At 39.6% G+C, this 15892-nt stretch overlaps 1 protein-coding gene across 2 annotated transcripts in view; it reads right to left on the bottom strand.

Moving 5' to 3' along the window:
- LOC309441874 (glypican-5-like) overlaps positions 1-15892 on the bottom strand; it is a 348781-nt gene that overhangs the window by 249816 nt on the left and 83073 nt on the right. For both annotated transcript variants that reach the window (XM_082057076.1, XM_082057077.1), the window contains exon 3: positions 13595-14289. In XM_082057076.1, the coding sequence (XP_081913202.1) occupies positions 13595-14289 (695 nt within the window). The remainder of the gene's footprint in view (positions 1-13594; positions 14290-15892) is intronic.

Genomic DNA, 15892 nt, shown 5'->3' with positions numbered 1-15892 from the left:
GTCCTAGCCATGGAAAGCACCCAGCTTTCAACCCATCGTTAACTGCATCAGGGCAAAGCATCTGAGAACTAGGAAAAAAAAAGTCTATCACACTTTTTTCATACTAAAAAAACAGGTCTGACATTTTCAATCCTGCTGTTCCATCACTGATCCCACTGGAGACACTGAGTTGGAGCATATTTTATACATAAGACAAATACTGACTTAGAAGCTCCAATGTGACAACCTCCCCAAAGCACGTTGCCAGTTTTCCATGCACCAAAACATTTGACAATACAAACCTAGCAGAGAGCAGCTTGTTTCCATCTCTGCAAAAGGCTGAAAGAGACAAAATTCAGATCAGGAAACATGTTTATTTCTGAATATAAGTGAGTTAGGTTTGGCATATACATCCAAACATTTAGCTGACACTGACACTGTGATTTGTGACACACAGGAGTCATTTCTACAACAGATCAGCAGGGCTGGGAAGTCAGCAGATTCTTTCCCAGGCAAACCTCACTGTGTACATTATTTCTTCATGCTTAATCCAGGCACTTGCGATTTGGTTATAATAGTTCAAGGGGCTGAAAGCACACGCAGATGAACTGCATAAACCAAACCCTCAGCTGTCATGACTCAGCATTGCGGAGCTTAAACTCAGATGACTTGTACTCATTAGGAACTGGCCATGGCAAGTACACATTCTCTGAGCACTTCACAGCACCATCGTCAATCTCCTAAAGTGTCAAAGACGAACAGAAAGAGACTTAAGCTTAACCTGCTCTGAAAAACTTAGCTGCTGACGTGCCTCTTGTTTTTAATACAACTTTTCTGATGTCAAAAAAAAATAATTAGACCGTAAAGCAGCGATGAAAATTTTTCACAGGTTCATATTGAGTGGAGAGAAATATGAAAAGGCTCCAGAGGAGTCTGTCCACCCCAACAGCTGATGTGACACCCTTCCTCACGTGTGCAGTGTCTGCAGCCTCACTGGAAAACCACAGCACTGCAGCCACCCAGCACCCAGGGACACCACTGACTGAAGAACAACCACAAGGAAAAACAGAACATTGCTCTGCTTTGGTGAACTCACATGGCCATGGCCAGCACCACATAGACTTACATGCTTTCCTCCAGATGCAGCACAGCTGTGTTTACATGGCACTATTCAAGTTACTAAACCTGGTTGAGAAGACCTGACCTGTAAACATGGCCATGCTGGTCCTTGCCCTGACTCACTGCATTAAATCTCTTTGTCTCAGAATAACCCATGGAAATCCAGCTTGTCTTGCTTTGTGGCTTGTAAGACCAGCCAGCTCATGGCGTCTGTTGACACCCACCTACAGTCAGTAAATTCTGTGTCTTGAAACACTTTTCAGTTATTTGATTCTTCAAATAAGGCACTTTTTCACTATAACTGTTTTTCTAGGTCTTTTCCATATATTGTGGCTTAATTTATTACATGCCTTTCTCATTGCTTTGCCTCCAACTTCACATTCTTCTAAATCTCTTCTTATCTGGTCAGCTCTTTCACCCCCTTTTTCCCTTCTTTCTGCACAAACTAAACTCTCTCGAAACCACCACTTGTCCCATTCTAACTGTGATAAGTTTTATTAAAAAAATGCAATTAGATCCAACAGATATTTTCCCTTTGCCAGCAAGCCTTTCATTTTGTCTTCCTTTGAAGATTTCTTTGGTCTTTAAATGGGAGGTAGTGTAACGCTTTTCCCAAGTCACTATTTCAGTTCTTTGTCGCCCTGTTCCTCTTCAGTCAGAAATAAAAGTGATGAATTCCCATCACAAATCAGGGCTTTGCTCCGACATAAATTACTGATTTTGAAAATCTGCCTTGTTAAACCGTTTACTTGAATCTTCCATTTCCTAAAGAAGTTGGTCACCAAGTCCGGGCTGTTTCTCCTGCTCTGTTGGTTTCTGTCCCAGGTGCCCATGCCCTGGGGTCTCTGCTAGGCCAGGGGGGCTGCCCAAGCTGGACAGAGCTGGTTCTGTCCGGTTCAAGCTGCCCCAGGGCTGGGTGAATCAGAAGAGCTGGGACTGAAGGTGTGAAGCCAGGACTGAGGACAGAGCAGGAAGGAGCCTGTTGGCTTCTGCTTCACACCATCCAGCTCTATTTGATTGGAATAACTTCGTTTTCCGCAAGTCGAGCCCATTTGGCCTGTGACAGTGTTTGATACAAGATCTCCCTGTCTTTTTTTTTTATCTTGACCCAAGAGCTTTTCCACCTTAGTTTCTCCCTCATCCTGTTGGAGGGGGTTGGAGAGCACCTCAGTGGGCAGCCAGCCAAGGTCAACCCACCACCAATATCCTTCTCTGATTTGCTTCACTGTCAGTTACTTGGAAACTTGTGTTCTCAAGTTTGCTGTTAGCAATTGAGCTCTAATTTCAGTACAGAAACATCAGTAGATAAAAATCCATTCAGCTCTTTAAGTTCCTAGTCTAGTGTCATGTAAAAGTGTAACAGCAAGGGTTCATATGAAAGTATAAAAAGATTATTTCCTTTTGACTCTGCAGAAGGAAACAGTGTCACATTTGCTCATTAGAAAAAAAGGGGGGAAAAAACCATGCCATTAAAATGCTATGTCAAACCTATTTAGAGTAAAATGAGAACCAAGGGTAAACTCCATCTACTGAAGTAACAGCAGTGATTCAACCCAAGCATGTTATTAAGTGAAGATTTTAACAAAAAGTATTGACTAAATCAGAAAGCAAGTCAAAGACAGAAAACACAGATGTCTCACGTGAGCAAGTAAGTATCCTTGAGTAAGGGCACAACAATAGACAGAAATACCCAATATAAATTACTTAAAGTGAGGAAACACGGAAGAATGAAAACACATCCTTTAGCTGGAGATGGAAAAAGACAAGTCCCCAAGCTATTTGTAAAAGAACCCTGTAGCACCAAGCTTGCATGGCGTTTCAAAAGCTAAAAGATGAGCAGAGACATGAAGCGAAATACCTATGAACACCCAAATGCCTCGTTGATAAAAACAGAACTCAAGTTTCTTATAGAAAAATCACTTAAAGAAAAATGCTGGAAGTTAACCTTCTAGTTCAGTTTTTATATTCAAAGAAATGTACCATTGTTAAATGTAAACTTCAGAGTTTTGGTTTGGTTGGTTTTTGTTGTGGTGGTGACGATTTGTTTTAGTTTGTGGTGGTTTTTGTTTGTTGTTTTGTTGTTAGGTTGGGTTTTGTTTGGTTGTTTTTTTTGGGGGGGGGAGGGGGGGCAGGGAAGAGGGGTTTCCAAAATCTAAACTAAGCAAAGTCAATGAAAAGCTTTCATAACTACCCTTAAAACATGAAATCAATCTGGGAATATTTACTGTTTAAATAGGCAAATCGTCTACTTACTGGCAACCAAGCAGTTAAAGAAAAAAAAAAAAACACAAGCAAAAAAAAGAAAAAAAGCCTTAAAAGACTCCAGAGAATTAGCTGTTGCTAAAACAATTTAATGGTCCTTTCCACTTCACTGGAGGTAGTTTGTATGGCTGACTGGAATCTATTCAATGCTGTCAAACATCTAACACTCCCATAGCTGGACGCCTCACAATGAATAACAAGCAGCCTAGCTGCCAATATGCTGGAGCTGCATTTTTTACCAGGGACTGGATCCCAACCCAGCAACACTCTAACCTCATTGTTTGATGCCTTGTTAATTTATAAGACCAAAAATTAACCACAACAAACAAAAGCACCAAAATTCTAAAGCACCGCAGCTACAAAATCTATCGTATTTAATAAACTACAATACAGAAACTCGGGTTCACAAAAAAAGCCCTGCACATCCAATTTCTCTTTTGTAGTTTAAATTGACTTGGTAATAGAAAAATAATACACAATTTCAGGAGATGACTTACACATTCTAGGGAGGCTTTCAATAGGTGGACAGAATAGAATGAAAAGAAAAAAGTAGAAACAATGAATAAAGTGCACACAACTCTTGTTGAAACGCTAAGCATATCAGCTGTCATCTTAAGTATCATCATTTCTGTAAATATTATCCCAACCACTGACTGTCTTGCTCAGTATTGTGCTTCAAGCAAAATCCTGGACTCTTCCCATATTTACATCCTTCAGCTTTCAACTGCAATAATGGTGAGGTACCAACACCAGAACATTATTCCAAGAAAGACAGATAGGGCTCAGTGACAACATCGTGCAGTTACAACTGTGCTATCCTGGCAGGTTTATGATTATGGCTTTGGTAGAAATTCTACTCTGTAACTCATATCCTGCCATCATACCCACACGGGCACACTGTCCTCTGCACACGGCATCGAGTTAAAGTCAAACAAGCCACAGACATTATGACTTACAGCGTACTCTTTAGCACTGGCAGCTTCGAGGTGAAAATGAGCATCATTACACAAGTTATGACTTTGGGTTTTGCTTTTCATTATCATTTTAATAAAGTTGGGCTTGGCTGTGGCATTCCCAGAACTAATTCTCCAGGAGTCAAAAAGCACTGAAAAATATTAAAGCCTCAGTCTGGCAAATAAAATGAAACCAAAGCAGCTCTTTTGAGAAAAAATGGTTATATCATGCAGATACATGAACATCTAGGAAGAAGTAAATTCAAATAAATAGTATAATAAATAAGCTCATTCCCACTAAATAAAAATAGATGGTACAGGAACTAGCCTTTTAGAACTCCATTGATTATCCACACCCTAAAAAAGATGCAGCTTCATTTGAAGGAGTGAATAAAAGCAGTGGGGTGTGTAGGTTAACGTGTGCACATGCGCTTGTGTCAGACTTAACAGCACTTGACATCACAGAGGGGCAGGTTTAGCACTCCTGCAGTGGCCAACAACACTTGCATCAACTCTGCACTTCTAACTGTGTATTTAGAATCACCATCAATGGTGTATCATTGTTCTGACAAAGAAAACAACAATGAAGTAATAAGATGTACTTTTCAGGAATTTATCACCTTTTAAAATTATTTTCTCTAAATGAAGATGGTAGACACAATGGAAAATTAATAATAAATAAATTTTTTACTAAAATCTTTAGGCATCTTGCTCTGAAAGCAGGTTACTATTTCTTGGCTTTATATTTAACCTGCTATCTTTACTCTCTACATTTGGATAAATTACCGGTCATACACCATATGTTAGCATATGCCCACACAACTTAGAAGAAACACCAGAATCATGCAGAATTTCATCTGTTTTGAACAAACATGTATGAAAAATCTCCTGAAAACACTCACCTATACACTAGTGCAACAGCATTTCTGGAACCTCAAACACACACAAATACCTGTGTGTGTCTAACACCTTTTCCACAAACACTTTGGCAATAGGACCAGGCCAAACAAGTCGGGGGGGGGGGTGGCGGGGGGGGGAAGAAGAAGAAGAAAAAGAATGTATGGTGCTGTGATCCCTCTCAAAGACAGAAATCTTTGTCAGAAGGCAACAGCCTCAAATCACTACCATTCCCAAAACCTTAATCACAATTAACCACAAATGGTTAATCACCAGATGTGGTCTCAGATCGAAAGCTGGTAAAAAGCTACATACATCAATTCATTGATATGACTGTTCAACATAAAACTTTCAGGTTACATGTTTACACAAAATACAAGACTTAGGAAATGGAAAGTAGAACTAGAATACTGCTCTGCCAGGCAGAAAAGAGCTTTTTATCTTACTGGAGATTAATGACTTGTTAATAGCGTGGTTATGGACTATCAACAAGTCAGCAGTCCGCTGGGAGGTAAGCTGTGACTTGCGATGGAATGCCTTTGGGTATGAAGAGACACATACATCCAAATGAATGATGACTTCTGCAAAAGCAAACTTAGGGCTATACAACTTATGCAAAATCAAATCCTTAACTACACGTCTAGTCAAATAACATGACAGCTAGATAATACCAAATAGCTATCTCTTGGAATCCACTCAGCTGTAATTATACATCATGTTTTTATTCCTGCTCTGATTTCTAATAATTTCGATTTTGGAAATATATATATTTCATCTTGACATTATTCTCTGCATAAACACCAAAGTTCAAGCAGTTTCATCACTACAGATAAGATAGTCCTTAACGCCAGGAAATCAGGCCACTCTCTGGTATCAAACACCTGCAAGGAAGAGAACTGTCATTAGCCAACACAGGCCAGAAAGCTCCTTGCAGCCCCTAGAAGAGCTGCTCAAGACTCCATGAGCTCTAATTCTCCAGAAGACTTTTGTAACAGACGGGAATGAGGCAAATGCATTAAACAATTTAGACTATTATTTCCAGAAAAAACTTCTACAGTACTTGTGCCACAGTGCTTTTAAATCAAACAAATAGCACGGGGCAGGACTTAAAAAGCTCACTACAAGAATTAGATGCTCATACTCCATGAAATTCAGTAGATTCCAGATAGATAGTTCCACTACTCATGTTTAAAAATTCATTCATGACTGACCATAAGATGACAGTAGCATCTTAAAGAGTATAAAGGCTAAGGGAAACAACATTTTAGCGTAGATGTATTTTTATATCTTACAGAACTGTGAAAGCCATTATTTTACCTTTTGCACAGAAATGGGTCATTACATTACAAGGTATCCCTTCAGCACAACTCACTGGGTTTACTAAAAGGTCTCCTCCTGTCCTTTATTAACAAAGTGTTGAACTGCATGCACATTCATGTAACGTAGGGTAGTGAGAACAAAATATACAGAGTCATGACTTCAACGTAAGTGACCATGTCATTCAAGATCACATCCACAAGAAGCACTACACTAAGCTTCACCAGGGTGACCATTCTGGTACCTTCAAGATCTCTCAGAGATACCTGATCATGGCCAGACAGTTTTCCATTTTCGAGAAGGTTTCCTAGTTAAGGTGCTTAGTAAAAAAAAACCTGTCATTTTAAATACCATTTCTAGTGCAAATATTGCACAAACATAGCTTTCCCTCTATGTTTTTAGTTATTTTCAACAATCTAACCACAAGCAATTGAATATCATGCTTTAATCTCTGCTAAATATGGTTCTTATACTTACTGACAGCTGGTGTTGAACATTTGAACTGGAAAACTTGCAGGAAGTAAGCACCTGAGTTCAGCTCTCAGTGTTCTCCAAAGTCTCCAGGAGTGTTTTATGATACTGTTCAACATCTTTAATCAAATAGCTCATTACTGGCTGGCAGAAACTCTTTGTTGCTGTGAACTCACTCAGCACAAAGTTGTTTTGTTCATAGTTCTGCCATTTCCTTTTCAAATTTGAAAGGTTAATGTGCATCAATCTCCTGCTGCTGTAAGGTTGGCAGCCTTTTCTCCAAGCTTTTATTTTCCTAAAGGTGACCATTTTGACAGGTCTCAGGTCTTTTATTTCTTGGGATTTTTTTTTTTTTCTTCTCCATTCCTAATGATTTCAGACCACCTAAAATATTTTCCGTAAGCCTTCCATACATTGCTGAATTTTAACTAGAAGATTTGTGCCAAGATCATAATTTTCTTTCCAAATTCCACCCGCCCCCAAGTTCTGGCTCAAGCTCACCACAGCAACACAGGCATTTCAGGATATACCAAGTATGTTCTTTCACAGGCAGATGCCCCTTTCCATCTTCAAAGTGAAACCAGCAAATATAGTTTTCTTGTTCAGTACCAAAGGTATTGTAACTTGCTTCTTAGCAGGGATTACTTGTTTCAGCTAAATACAACGGTAATCAAACCTCTGCAGCTTCCAGTTGGCTAAAGATACGTGTGGGGCAGCATCACATGTGCCTGTACAGAACACTTGAAGTCTACCCTTGGATGTCTCTAAAAATGAAGTGCTGTGGGAGTACCATACTAAGAACTCAAAAAATTTCCTCATTTCTAGTTCTATCTGTATCAATGACTTTTTGTTCAATATTACAGAGCAAATCACATGAGCTCCCTCTCTTTGTTTTTCAAGATATGACGCCAGACTACAGCTCTTTCATAAGCATATTGGAAGAACCAAACACTAGCCATTCTTTCAGTGCTTCTGTAAATACAGCACTTTGTCTTCTTCAACTCTGTGGTGCCTTTCAGCTCTCTCCAACTCCTCCACCATTCCAAATCGTACCCACCTATAGAACAAATAGCTCAGATAACTATAGGCCTTCCCTGAATTCACGTGCAAAGCAGCCCCTCTCCTCAGTGCTAAGTACCATGCAGTGGTAAGCAGCAACAACTTCCAACTCAAAACATTAACGATGCTCTAATATATAAATAACAAAATAAATGCATTTCAGAATGGCTTCAGGGAAGCAAGTCAAGACGACAGTGGAGAGTGACAGGCATGCATTGTTAAACTACCTCCTTTGCAACAGAAATACAACTTTTAAAACCACTGATGGGAGAAGACTGATGGAACAGCCACCAAGACTGACCATCTATCTGTAAGTAGTTTCTGTTGATTTTTTAAATTGCTCTAAGCTCTAAATTGCTGTTAATTATATGTATTTTGCCTCCCCAGCTCTCAGTTACATCTCTAACTGCAATTGACCGTAGTGGAAGTCATCAGGCAGGCATGAAGTGCCTAATTGCGTTGTCTGTCTTCATCACCAAAGACAACAGTCCCTGTTACCAGCTTTCACCTTCTCATGCCTTCCTTGCATTTCTTATGAGCAACACAAAAATTTTAAGAACCAGCACTCAAATGATCTGCCAGAAAGAGGCATCAGATCATCCCTTTCATTAGAACCTTAAGCTGATTCCCTTTAAAACACAACCAGTATTTTGTGCATCTCTTCTCAATATCACTCGTCCTTCTCCTTGATGTCTTTACAACTTGTGAAAAGACTGTCATTGATTTCCCTGTAATTTTGATCCCATTTTTTTTTCCCTCTCACTGTCACTAACTCTGTTCTTCCTGACACTCCTGGAATTCCTACATTGTGCATCTTAAACAATCCTCACCTCCTTTCTTTTTCCTGCCTCTATCTGCTCCTCTTCCAAAGTTTATTCTATCACTTTTTAAAATATCACTTTTAGCACATTAATTGGTAAGCTTGTATTCAAGAAGCTAAGTGGCTTGAGGCACAGATCTTGCTTTCTCCTTATGCCTGATTTCTGATCGTATCTAGGTTTCACAATCCCCCCCTCTAGCAAGCCTTTTATTAGCTTTTACTTTTATTACCTCTATAATCAGGAAACACAATATGTTGGACTTTTGTCTTGTATAACAGTTGTGCATTCTAAAAATATTAGGTCTGCGGGTTTTTTACATTCTCTTCCTTTAATACATTTTCAGCCATTATAACATTAATAAGAAGTTAAGTACTTTAAGCTTGTTTAGTTCATGCAGCAAGAACAATACAGAGGAATATTTGCCTTCCCATATTCTAAATATTTCTGCCAACACACATCACTTTCCATTTTCCACTATGTGGGCAGGCAGGCAGGATTCACAAGAAGCTACATGCAGAGTAGAGGTTGCAGCAATACCTGGGAGAAATGTTCAAAAAGAACAACAGGTAATTATGTGTTCAAATTCTGTTGAGCTGAAGTGGAATTCAGACCATATAGTGTTTCTTCTTTGAAAATCTCGCCCCTGCTTTGCCTGTGACAAATGGAGCACTGGTACGCAGCAGCATTAGCAGTACGGAGTTTTGCTGTTCTAAAGAGGTATTGCATGTGGCCTCCCTGCCCTTTGAATAAAGGCATAGAGAAAAGCACCAAATATCAGAGTTGGCAGCCTCACACAGCTCACTGCTGAAGGGTGACCCACCAGTGACGGCCGACACACAGTCCCTGCCAGGCACCCACACGGCACTGCACACACAAATGGCCATTTCCAGAAACCCAGAGGGGACCCAGGATCACAGAGCTCACCCATGTGGGCAAAAGCATCCTAGACATTGAGATAATCTAGTAAATGAAAGAATCATCCTACTGGGACTTGGCACCAGGGAGCACAGGCACACACAGCATTTGTTACACCACCTGCTCAAACACTGACCCAAAGTGCCAGTGGCCACAGCATGCATCCCCAAACTGCCTCTCCTCCTCCATGCATTTTAGTTGAGGGTATTTTACATTTGCTTTGAATAAAAATAAAATAATTTTAAAAAATCAGGAATGATACAGAGTCTGGAATAGAGCAATATGGTAGACTGAATACATGTAAAGACCAGCTTTAAAACAAAGATGCAGAATTAAAAAAAATACCACCACACACCAACACAAATGCCACACAAACAAGAAAAAAACACCAAAAAAACCCACCAACCACCCCACCATACACACCAAGAGAAAAAGTGTCAAAAATAAGGAAGGGTGAACAAACTTGGTCTCTGCAGCTGGCACCAAGAAGCAGTCAGGGCTCCTACCAGTACACAAGACAATTAGATTCCAGCAGACAAATCAGAACACAATGATTGCTGATGCTGCAGCCCCTGGCTGGCCGCATTAGGTTAAGTGAGCTGGATGCAGGCCAGTATCATCGGACAAATGGCACTGCAGGTTCTGGAGGAATCTGAGGAGACGTTACTAATATCTCAGAAGTGACCTTTCACGCACGCTATCCTGGGAAATTGGGCAATTCTCTTGGCTATAATCGACAAGATCAGCAGAGGCCAGTCTCTTGAAGTGATGCACTCATCATACAAATAGGATTAAAAAAAATAATTGTAATTGACTGCACCTCATTTGAGCAAAGTACCCTAACTGCTTTATTGGTTTATTTCACCCTTTCCTCCTGTTCTAAAGAAAACATTATCTAACTTTCCATTATTCATTATCATCCAGTCAGGCAGCAAGCTAAAAAAGAACTCTAATTTTTAGCCATATTGCCTATTAAAAAATGTAAAACATTTCCTAAAAGGGCAGGTACAGTAATTAAGGCTGCCCCAGGATAAATGAAAATTGCTAGGAGTGCTCTGCTTTCCTGAATGAGTTTTCCATAGATTATTTATAATTGAATGAAACCAATTACAGCATTTGTAATGGAAACTGTACATGAGTTAAACATTTCCACTTTTGCAGAACTCGAAGAGCATACGCGTGAACAGAAAAAGGTCTCTACATTTTTATGAAGGGAAAAGAGAAAAGTATCTAATTTTCTCAAAGTTTTCCTGTACGTAAAGCAAACAATAAATACAATTCCCATCAGTGTGGCCCAAAAGAGTCCTGGTGTAACTGAGAATCAGGCCTCTGATTCCGAGAAGCTGCCTCCCAGCTGGAAATCCTCCGGCTGCAGATTGAACTCCTTTCCGCTTCTTCAGAGGAGGAAATGCAGCTTAATTAGGCTAAATTTTCTAAATAATGGTTATCCTCTGTAACTAATCAGTAAAGTTTTAAATCAGTATCAGACTCAATGCTTGCTCAAATAGTGGAACATGCTCAGTCTTCAAAATATAATCTTACCCTGCTGACAACTGAGAAAGCTAGAAGACTGAAGATAATACACACCGGCATATCTCTTTAATTGTCAAACAGAAAGCATCATTTGCTACCCTACAGAGCAGTCCCTAAACCAAAACACAATCTTTCTGTGCACAGAGATTTCACTAGTGAGAGAAAACAACAAACTTCAGGGAAATAAAGAACTAATGTAAATTCAAACACGACAGCGCTTTCTCAATTCATTCTGAATGGAAGGAGGAAAACGTTTAAAAGTTACTGCTAGGGAACTGAGAAAGACCCAAATAAAATTATTTGAATAATCATTAAAGAAAATCCTCTGCCTGAAAGACACTTCAGAGAGAATTCTACTTCCACTTCAGCCAAAAGCAATACGCTCTTAGGCTTCATCTGTAATTATCTGATGTTCACCTGGATTATGAATTTTACCCTGTCAGTAAGCCAAGCAAGTTCACATTCATCACAGGGCTGACAAACGGCATGCAGAATTATGTTTTAGCATTTGGTTACATCCTGTCTATATTGCAGGAAATATCTGTCAGTCCATTTTTGCTGCCAGTGGTCAGAAAGCTTAAGTTTATTCCTAATTACTTCTGTGTATTCAGTAATGAAGCCATCTGATGATTTAAGAGGTATCTAGCTATAGTCAGACAAAACTAATACATATCATAGTGTACTTTTATTTTCATTTCCCTTCTAGATTCACATAAAAATAACATCTGATTGAAAATTAGAGCAGATGCAAAAAGATGGTTCATTATGTTTTCTAGCTTTAACACTGCTTTATGGGATACAATTTATGATGCTGCCAACTAGATATTAGCATGAGGAAGACCTGCTGTCTTGCAATGCATGTTCACATGCCTCCTGGGCATCATTCAATAACCTGAATAAATATTTTCTTAACTTTTCATGGTTTTCCTTGCATGTCAGATAAACTGGTAGGCTGACGATGAAAAGTAAAGGAGAATTTGAGGCAATGTGAACTAAGATAACTACAAATATCAAGTGAAAATTTTATCAGATCACTAGAAATGGTTAGGGATTTTTTTTATAACCTACATACTATACTGACTGTAAGTCTCTGGTTCTGTCAGGTGTTCTAAATTGAAGAGAGCTGTGATATTAGCTATCTTGGAAGGTTACAAACATACAAGCATTTTTCTCCTACTAAAATACTTCCCTAGTTTAGAATATCCTCTGCCATAGCTTCCTTCCGTAGACTCTTTGAAGTACAGGATGTTTCAAAAAGATGGACCCAATTTGAAATCGGGTTACTAAATAATTTGGGCTGTCTTTTTGAAACACCCTGTATTTCTCTTACATAATATGATTATCAGAGTTCAGCACATAAATTAAATTTCTAGATCTGTGCATTTCCTTCTCATTTCTTCTCTGCAAGAAATCTTTTAATCTAAAAAACCCAGATCTGAATGTCTTGAGAGTAGTCTTTAGACAGCTTAAGGTGACACTGCTGCTTTTTTTCCATTGGCAGTCATGTTAATCTTCGTACAGATGTCGTCAGCTGCATCAGTCATTTCAAAAACTTCTGATCTAATCTTCATCACCTTGAGAGAACACCTGCCAATCGTATGCTGCTATTATTTATTATACACTTTTACCATCTTAGTTATTTACTCCTTAACCTACCACTTACAAAAATGGATCCACTTTGAGTGTACTTTTATCCTTTACTTACATAAACACTGTCAAGTTTGGTTTCTTTCATGCTCTTTTTCCAACTTTTGTACTCATTATAAACCATTACCACCTTCCTGATGTCTCAGTCAACACAAAAGTAAAGGGACTGTAAAATTATAAAACAGTTATTGTCTTTGCCTTTACTTAGGAGCCAACTCTTCTAACCCCTTATACCAATTCCAGTGGAGTGTCTCCACATACACCACAGGGGAACACTGCTCCTAGAGTTACAGGATTAGATGGTTTAGAGTATGAAAATACATTGTTGATATCAAGTATAACATACCCAAATTTTTTTGTTTAGAAAATCCTGAAGACAAACCAGAGCCATCTGCTTTACAGGACTGCTTCTCAAGGAACAAACTTCCCCCCCAACCCTTTCATTTCAAAGCAGACTCTACTGAACCCCTATATAATTCTCTGTAATGTTTTCACAGACTATTAAACAAAGATCTAGTTGAAGACTAAAATGTGACGCAAAGACAACAACTTGTTTACATGCTCATTCATCAAATAATGAAAGTGATAAATGGGAGCAGTGAATAATTAGAGAGCACTTACCGTAGCGGAGAGCTGAGGGCCGTTGAGCTGTGCGTGCAGGATGGCTTCATTGATGGAGTTCCGGATTCCCGTCAGTGCGATTTCCAGATCATGCGAGGCAGCCATCTCGTTCGCCAGGTACTCCAGGGTGGAGATGTACTCCCTCCACTGCGCATCCAGCTCCGACACGCTGGCCATGCAGCCCCGCATGACATTCAGACAGTACCCGGCGCAGGGTCTGATGAGCGTGAGGCCCTGGCAGTGCGGGCAGTACTGCATCCGCACCAGCGCCCGGCTGCACTCCTTCGTCAGAGCCGCGTGTTCCGTCGTGTTTATCACCTCGATGCCCAGGCTGAGCGCCTGGCTCAGCATCCTACTTGCCCACAGAGATTTCAACAGCTCTGTAACCATGTTTTTAGAATAGCGTCCGAAAGGATTTATGTCTTGCCTTGTAAGTCGTAGACACTCTGTATAGTCCTCTGATAAATCTGTAATTCCTGGGTTTATTAGCCGGCTATACACCAGAGGAAAGAGACTGTCAAAGAACCGTAATACTGCACTTTCCACTGTAGTGTCTGCTCCCAGAATGTAGAGAGAGATGTCTGTAAAAAGTTCTTTAACAGGCTCTGCTGCTTCTTTTGCCATAGGTCTGTATGCTGTCTCAAACAGGGAACTTGTGCGGTTTTCAGCAAAGCGAAGCAAAGACTCAAAGGCCTCTAAAAAGGGGCAGGGGAGAGAAAGAAAGAGAGGTTAATAAGCAAGCACCTGACATCTTAGTCACAAAACTGATATTGTCCTGAACAGGAACATCAATAGTTACACAAAATCCACAATATGAATATGCTAATAGTTAATACAACTTTCATGAGTAATGTAGAACTCAGGAGAAGAATACTTGAATAGGCAACATTTTTTATGTGATGCAAGTTCTGGAACTGTGAGACAAAGGAGTAATAGGACTGTATAATAATGATAAAATATCCGCATTTAATGAAAGCATGAAAATTCATGTTCAAACTTCTTGTAAAGCTATAAGACTACACTGCATATTGATATTAATGTCAAAGAATAACATCTCATCTGTGCACAGAAACACTGACCTTCATTCATCAGCTGTATTTTTCAACTGTAACTGTTTGGAATGTTTTGATAACTTAATAGTTTATGAAAACAGTACCTCAGTAACATAATAATAATGTTGTATTAGCTTTTCACCTCAGGTGATCTATTGCTATGAAATCATGCATCAAGAATGGAAAAAGTATAAGGCAGTTATGTCCTACGATCAGTCTAGATTTCTAGAACAGATACCTGTATGATTCGGGGAGCTGACATGCAGAGTAAACACATGCTAGAAGGAAGCACTGGACAAAGCTGACACACAAATAACAACTTTAGATAAGCTGCCAGACAGCAGATCAGTGAAGGGTTTGAGATATCTGAATACAAACAAAAGCTGAGGCTTTTGTTTCACAGTGCTGTGAGCGGGGGGCTGAGAAGCACTTCCCACAAAGTACAACTTGAGGATGAAGGAAAGATGCTATGTGAATACATTCTCTCCTAGTTAACATCAGCTAGGTCTGGACACCTGACAATGGTTGGGCAGAACTTGACATCAAGTCTGCTATGAATCAAAACATAATTATAAAATCAGGAAAACAATATCTCCTTTAACAATGCAATTTTTGAGTGGCTTAAAAAAAAAAAGTGTCATGGTTAACATATTTCTAATTGGATATGGTAAATACTATCTACTCAAAACACTGATTGCAATGCTAGAATTCATAGACAGGACAAGGAAGGGATCAGTTCCCAAGCTTATTTTTAATGACACAGGAGACAGTAACGCACACCATTCGCACTGCTGTACAACAAAAAGCCTCTGACATAAATCATTCTTGCACATCTCTGGGTGGTGAGTAGTTCCAGTCAAGGCAGGAGACCTGTCACTTTGTACCTCCTGAGGTCTGGACAGATCATGGGTTTTCAGTCTAATCCTACTCTACATTCATCCGAACATCGCCCGGTCATTCCCTGCAATGTAACACAAACCCAAGTTAAAGATCAGCTCAGCCAAGGAGCAGATACAACACTGGAAATCCAGATTAGCATATACCACAAAGTTTTGTAGAAAAGCCTGCTCAGTGCCTTCCTGTTACACCTCCCTGGGCAACTAACTTGCTTGTTATGATAAGCATTACAATCCCTTTACCACAAAGGGTGATTTAACTAGAACAGATAGATAATGCCACTTATCTCATTGTACATTAAATCATTAGTATTTTACACACACACGCTAGAGAATCACTTCAGCACTCA

This window comes from Streptopelia decaocto (assembly GCF_964273445.1).
Source record: "Streptopelia decaocto genome assembly, chromosome: 6".
NCBI classification, from domain to species: Eukaryota; Metazoa; Chordata; class Aves; order Columbiformes; family Columbidae; genus Streptopelia; species Streptopelia decaocto.
Note: the sequence above shows the minus strand (reverse complement) of the source record. Positions and strands in the feature narration are given on the sequence as shown.